This window comes from Peromyscus maniculatus, chromosome 10, assembly GCF_049852395.1.
Source record: "Peromyscus maniculatus bairdii isolate BWxNUB_F1_BW_parent chromosome 10, HU_Pman_BW_mat_3.1, whole genome shotgun sequence".
NCBI lineage: Eukaryota > Metazoa > Chordata > Mammalia > Rodentia > Cricetidae > Peromyscus > Peromyscus maniculatus.
This window is the reverse complement of record NC_134861.1, coordinates 79,416,198-79,423,497: the sequence shown is the minus strand read 5'-3', so window position 1 is coordinate 79,423,497 and position 7,300 is coordinate 79,416,198. Positions and strand designations below refer to the sequence as shown.

General features: G+C 40.0%; 1 protein-coding gene across 15 annotated transcripts in view; it reads left to right on the top strand.

Moving 5' to 3' along the window:
• The first annotated feature begins 312 nt into the window (after positions 1-312).
• Positions 313-7,300, top strand: part of Epha5 (EPH receptor A5) — a 356,197-nt gene continuing 349,209 nt past the window's right edge. For all 15 annotated transcript variants that reach the window (XM_006983822.4, XM_076546512.1, XM_076546513.1 and 12 more), the window contains exon 1: positions 313-762. In XM_006983822.4, the coding sequence (XP_006983884.1) occupies positions 576-762 (187 nt within the window). In that variant the 5' untranslated portion in view covers positions 313-575. The remainder of the gene's footprint in view (positions 763-7,300) is intronic.

Genomic DNA, 7,300 nt, shown 5'->3' with positions numbered 1-7,300 from the left:
ACGGTGGTGGCTCTACTCTTCTGTTTAGCCATAGTCACCCCGGCTTTGCAATTTTTTTCCCTCCTTTTTCTTTTTTTTTTAAATGGAAAACATCCTCTTGATGTAAGATGACTCGTCTTCTTGACTCTCGCCCGTTTCAGCACTGAAGACTGAAAGGGAACCCTCACCACCACTCCGACCCTGGTGGTACTTAAAATAAAATAAATAAAATAAATAAAAAATCACAATTCTAAAAGAAAGAACAAGCAAAAAAGAAAAGTCTTAAGAGGCAAAGGAGCGGGACTCGGGACCCTCTGCAGACCCTTGTCTGAGACCACCCAGGACTACACTAGTCATCCAGAACTCCTGATTCCTCTCATCCAACTGAAACGGAGGGCGACTCCGAGCTAGAAGCAAACTTCAGGGCTCTCCGCGGCTCCTTGGTTCCCGCATTTGGAGGGGTCGAGGGCCAGAAGGCACCGGACCCCTACGAGGAGGAGGAGGAGGAGTCCCGCGTCTCTCTCGCTTCTCCCACCGAGCCTGAACCTTAGACTGAGCTACGCGGGACATCGAGGAGGAAAAGAGGGTAGCAGAAAATGCGGGGCTGCGGGCCCCGCGGTGCGGGACGCCGACGGACCCAGGGCAGAGGTGGCGGCGGCGACACCCGCCGTGTCCCTGCCTCTCTGGCAGGCTGCTATTCTGCACCTCTTAAGGGCCCCCTCTGGACGTGCCTTCTCTTGTGTGCGGCGCTCCGGACCCTTCTGGCCAGCCCCAGCAACGAAGGTAGGGTGATGGAGGTGGGGACCGCGGCGCCCTGGGGTGGATGGGTGAGGTGGAGCTTGCTTGTGTCTGCCGGTCGCCGCGCTCCAGGCGCCGCTACCTAGACCAAACCTCGCTCTTGGCTTCCAATGAATGTTTGTCCGCTTTTGCCGGCGGTTCCGGATCTCTCTCTCTCTCTCTCTCTCCCCTCTGGTATCTTTGGTTGCATTGTTTGACATCTCCGCAGAGTGCTTACCAGGCGAGGAACCTGCCCGTGAACCGAGGCTGGTTGGGGGCTGGGAAGAGTTGGAAGCTTGCTGGAAAGAGAGGTCTGAGACCTGAGCTGGGAGGTTGGGTGCGGTTGGGTCCTGGGAACCGGGAGAAGTGACACATCCGGCTAGTTGAGAAAGGCGAAGACAAGTCTCTCAGGATCGTGGGGCTTTTAGAAACCCCTAATTTAATACTGGTATTTGAAGACGATGTCAGGGAGCCTGGTGCTTTTATTTTGGGGAAAGTGCCTGCCCCGGGAAACTGTTATTTAGGGCATCACTAGCTGCTATTCCGGGCTAGGTAACAAGAACTTTCATTCTGAAGGAGGCAATCGTGAAGAGCAGAAACTGATGGGTGCCCTTCTATTTGGGGGCTCTCTAACACTCCGAAGCAAAGGTAGAGGAAGGCGGGAAGGTAGGATGGTGTTAGAGGAGATAGGCAATGTGGATGCTAGGAAGTTGTTCACGGAACCCACCAATGCTCATCTTGTGAGAGAAGATCTGTCCTAGCCAGAGGCACCAGGTCCTGAAGTATCCAACCCTCCTATCCCCAGCCTTTTGCTCCGGACTGTTTGCCTTCCTCTGGGAGAATAAATCTGAAGGCAGGAGGCAGAAACACCACCTGTGTTGTTCTTTTTCTTGAGCTGGTCTCAGCCTCTGAGAAAGCAGTCTTGCTCCATTCTGTGTGGCCTTGCCTGTGGTCCTCTTGGCCACTCTAGATCTGCTGCTCCTCGTTCACACTTCACAGCTTGCTCTGGTCTCGGTTTAAGGGCTGAAGCCTTCCCATCCGGGAGGGTGGAGCATGGGGAAAGGCACTTAGCATCTCAGACCAGATTCTTGTCACCAGGAGTGGTCGTGTTCACTGTGGAAACATCAAAATCCTGTCCTCTTGTCTAGAAGCCCGGGGCTTTAGCTTTGGGTTGTGGATGAGACTCTTGGGGTGTAAAACCTTAAATTAACCCTTGCACTTAGGGATAGGAGATGATGGACCTGAAAAGATGAAGTAGCAGCAGCAGCAGCAGCAGAGTGGTGTATGCTCTCGTGACTAGCATGGATTCGGTCTGCTGTAGAAGACGCTGAGCTGGTAACCACCAGAGCTGCCAGTTCCCAAGGAACCCTGCGAAAGCAGGGCAGATGGAGACTCACACCCAACCCCACTGACTCTCTCACTATGTTTATTATTAAACATCTGTTCAGAGGAATATGTGTATCTGTCGCTATCTGTCAGTAATAAAGCCATGCTTTAAGCCAAACAAGTTGGTTTTTTTGCCCCCTCTGGAAAGTTTTTTTTTTTTTAAGTGCTGTATTTTTTGTTTGTTTGTTTGTTGGTTTTAGACTTGTATCTTTTATTAACGTCTTAGGCTAAGATCATTAGATTAGAAGTCCAAAGGCTGTAAGAGGGCTACTGCAAGGGAGGGGGACTTCGGGGGAGGGAAGAGGAGGGAGGAGAAGGGAGGGGGAGGGACAAGGAGGGAGGAGGAAGGAGGAGGGGCTTTTAACTGTTTTATTCCAACCAAAGGGCCATCCTGATTGAACTGCGAAATGATTCAAGGGTAGTATCAATCATTCTTTCCTCCACATAGTAATTCCAACCACCTATCTACAAGCATGTGTGCGATGGGGAAAGAAGTGGATGGACTCACGGAAGTCTCTGTAAGAGAACCGAAGAAATAAATTATCAAGGAGTGTGACACCCAGTGTGAACAAGAGCCAAGACTAAGGAGAGGAGAGCAAGCGGAAGGAAGTGTGTGTGTGTGGGGGGGGGGGGTAGTGCAAGTCTCCAAAGGTGCCATAAGCAAAACTTGCATCTTGTGGAATGGAGCCTGGCAAGCGTTAGCTTTAACACCCACAGGTTGCACAGTCTTCCCCAGCTAGTAAAGCACACAGCTGACTGGGTTACATACAGATGAGGGGTGGAGGGTCTAACAAAAGCCAGCTGTACTTTACCCCTGGTTCTCCAAAGACACCCAGAATCAAGTGTGCCTGCTGTTTGGGGGAACATATTGTGATGTATAATTAAAATTTTAATTTTAGTACTCTTTGAGGTTGTCTGTCCAGTTCATTTCTTCACTACTCAACAGGATGCCATCTCTAATACCACCCCAGATCCTCCTGGGTTGTGAAATCCAGATTCTTTTCTGCCTTACATTTTCTATACCACGGCTCCTATACAAGGGACCGTGACATAACTAAAAGATCCATAGCATCACTCTTCCTTATTTATTTAATGGATAAAATGAAATACACATCTTCAACTTGTTTTTATTTTTTAGAGTAGAACCTTGGAAGGTTAAGTGAAGAAATATTTGATTGACATGCTAAATTTATTAATAAATTGATTCATAAAATTTATTATCTGCAACTTACAGTGATTCTTCAGTCATATATATGTGTGTGTACATTATATACATGGAATATACATGATATGATTGTGTGATAAAAATGTAAAACAAGAAGAAATAAATATGAGTTATCATTTATACTTGTTCTTGCAATTATTTTTATTTTTATCTTTCATAGATAACTGCATTCTAAACAAGTTATACAACCAATATTTATTCACTTGTGTGGGCATAAACCACACTTGGAAGAAACAGTCTGCCTTTAGATGGACAAACCTTTACTAAAAAAATCATTTCAAGTGTTTTGTCGGAAGAATTCATTCTCAGATCGATCAAGGGGGACAGCAGTAGTAAGCACATCAACAAGTGCATAATTTTAAGAAATTTAATAAGGAAAGGGTCTGTGCCAACAGTTCTGAATTTTTGGAGGTGGCCCTGAACTTATTCAGTAACTGCCACTTTTTGCTGTCTGGAGATGTATTTGTAAACAAGCATTATTTGACAAGTGCTTTTCTCAGCAGGGATTCTTGGCCAATTACTGCTGAACAGCTCTGCATTGAAAATGATTCACCCGCAGTGAATCAGGCTTAATTCATTGAAGCTACAGTCAGTAATGCCTCACTAAAGTGCTGACAGTTGTCAGCAGTTTCTATTTGAAAAGTCCAGTTTCTCATCTCTGGATGTTTTGTCTGTTTGAGAAAGTGGGATAGGACAGAAGGTTCTTGGAAAAGGAACATCGGAGGGGGGAACTTGGCTAAAATGACTTGAAAGACAATCATAAAATAGTAAATATTTTCACTGGACAGAGACTGCAAGTAAAGTTTGTTTAAGGATATTTTTCTTGGCTTATAATAGGACCAGGCCCATAAAACATATGTAAGGACACAATAGACTTGTAAAACTAAATGGCTTCATTCTGTAGCCCTGTCTTACTGCTGTAATTCATTTCCTTTTAGATTAACCGGCAGGACCCCACAGAAAAGGACAGTAAAATTGTTCCCTCACCAGGACACTACTGAACAAGAAAAGAGAGCCATTACATCCCTTTGAATCATAGATTGTTGGAACCAGAAGGGACCATGGAGAGTTTTAGCTTTTTGCTTAATAAACCATGAAGGTTGGGGGTGGGAATCTTGACATTTTAAGCTCTTTCTTGGTATCAGGGTGACAGGTAAGATGATTTCATTTCCTTATGTAAAACAAGAAAAAAAGTGATAACAGTTCCCAGGCTTGCAATATAAATACAACCTAAATACAATATTTTTAGCATTGGTAGAAAAAAAGGTTTACAGTTCTGTTTGTTTGTTTGTCTGGTTGGTTGGTTGGTTTTTCTGATTGGGTATAAACCAGACCATTGCAAAGGCTATGCACAAACTCTTAGCATTGAACCCAAGTGCTCACATTTTGATCCTTAGAAATGTACTATTTGCCATATTTATATTTTCACAATACTTTATCAGTTGTGAGCATTCAGAGTATATGGCAACAGGACAGAAAATGCCAGCTGCAAAGGGTTTAGCTATTTGTACACAAACACCCCCAAAGCATTTGATTCAGTATGGCCACACACAGAAAAACGAGAGGGTTTTCTTATTTCCAGCTTTCCTTTTAGATTATATTCATACTTACACTAACATACATAAACATACAACAGATGTTGACTGTTTGACTTTATCCTTTGATTATCTTTTGTTTGGTGTGCTTCTTAAGACATTTACTGGAATTGTTGACTAATTTCTCTTTCATTTGAGAAAGCCATTCTGTATTTTCTTGTAAATATAGAGACTGAAGGTACATGACTGTAGTAACATTTTGTTGTATGGGTCAAAATTAATTCTTAAAAAGTATTACTAACTTCTTTTAAAAGCCATTCTTTTAATTTAGATTAGCAGATATACTTTATTAGTGAACAAGATGAGTCTTAGTTTGATGTGTTTAGTTATCCGAATATTATGATGATACTTGGAAATATGATAATACTTTTACAAGAATTTCCATAAAGTATCAGAATTAATTGAAGTATGAATATAAAAATGTAATTATTATCCACTAAAATGCATTATTTCTATTTTTATCATAAAGTGTAATTAAGAATATAGATAAGCATGAGAGCTGAATATAGAAATTGAGAACTTAGAAACTCAGTGTTTTTTGCTACTCTGTATGTACCATGGGTACACTTCAATAGGGGCAGAGAGGCTCATGCTAACATGCTTGCCTAGATAAATGCATAATACGTTGTTTATGAAAATTAATATCCTTGCATGCAAGTAATCGAAAGTTGGTTGATAGGTAAGCATTTTATATTTTATTTGAGCCACAAAATTAAGTGAACACATGTGTGCATCCATAGTTCATATAAAGGTAGGTTTCAAAAAGAGCTCTAAAGATTTGTTAAATACAGATTGAAATGGTTCATATCTTTTAGATACAGCTTAATAGTGTTTAAACTTAAAATAAGCAAGGAAATGTCCTTATTCAGTGAGATACACATGGGAAAAGTAGATAAAAGGAGATTTTCTGATGCAATCAATAACAAATTTTAAAGTATTGCATAGCTTTACTACTGAAAGAAACTATTTTTAAATACCACATTTTTTTAGTGCTTTTAGAAATCTGAAACTCACTATGATAAAATTGCCTGAATCATTGGTTTCACTTAAAATGTTTAATGATTGGGTGTTTGGTATTTTGTCTTAAATTATCAAAGACTTCAAAGCATACGTACATAAGAAAGTGTCCGTTTGCTTTAGATGTTTATATTTTTAATATTCATTTTATAAGAGTACTGAAACAAGAATATCAGTAGATTTTAAAGTTGTGGACAGGACAAAATAGATGGCAGTATAAGACTTCTAAGTGTGTAGTCACTCAGCTCACTTTTGATAACTCATTCAGGAATAGTTTAGACAACAGTAGTAAGATCACTAATGCTGTATATGGTGCTGTGAAATAAACTAAATCAGATTATAAATGGCATAGACATTTTTCAAAATTAAAAAAAAATGTACTCGTATACCCCTCATGTTTTAAATCTCAAGCATGAGTATTTATGATTTCTTATGGCAGAAATTTCATACATACAAAAGATGTATTTAAACCCATTGCTTTTACCACGTCCAGGTAAGGCATGGACATGATTAAAGTTAATATTATAACAGAAAATATAAAATTGAATGTTTTAAATATAATCTTTATTAATTTCATAACAAACAGTTTTAAATTTCTATTTAACTTATTTCACTGTCGTCTAAAATAGTGTCACCTGATATTAACTGCTACTGCAAGTGCAAAGTCAAATAAAAATAAAAATAAGAGATTTAATATATGTAACAAATTGAACTATACTTAGTTGAATGTCTAAGAATTGATTCTTTTATTTTTTTCAAAGCTTAATTTTTTTATCTGATGTTCCTAATGAGAATCCCAGTTTTACAGTTATAAAACTTGAATGTAGCAGTGCCCATACTATAAGTCTGTAAAAGTTTTTATGATCTTGGATGGTGACATTTTTTAACTGATATTATATTAGTTTTGATTTTTGAAATGATTTTTTTTTTATCTTTAGTGATTTTCAGAAACCAGAAAGAATCATGCCTGACACATTGCCTGAAAATCTTCTAAAAACCTGTGTGTGGATTTTGCCTTTAGAGTACCAATTAGTTGTGTTCCATTTAAATAAAACCTAGCAGGTTCTGAGAATAATTAAACTTCACTGTAGCTCTTCTTTTCCTATAGGGTGCACAGCCTTTAGTCTCTTATCACCTTATGAGCTACTTTATTAATACCATTTGAATTATTTCTTATACAATGAAAGAACATACAACCCTTTGTTGAATGGGGTCGTATCTAGGTCATGCCTTCTTCCTTCTGTAGCTCTCAGTGACTATTCATGGTTTTAATCTTTCTGCATTCATTTGAGATTGAATAATAACTTTGCTAGGATGTGAG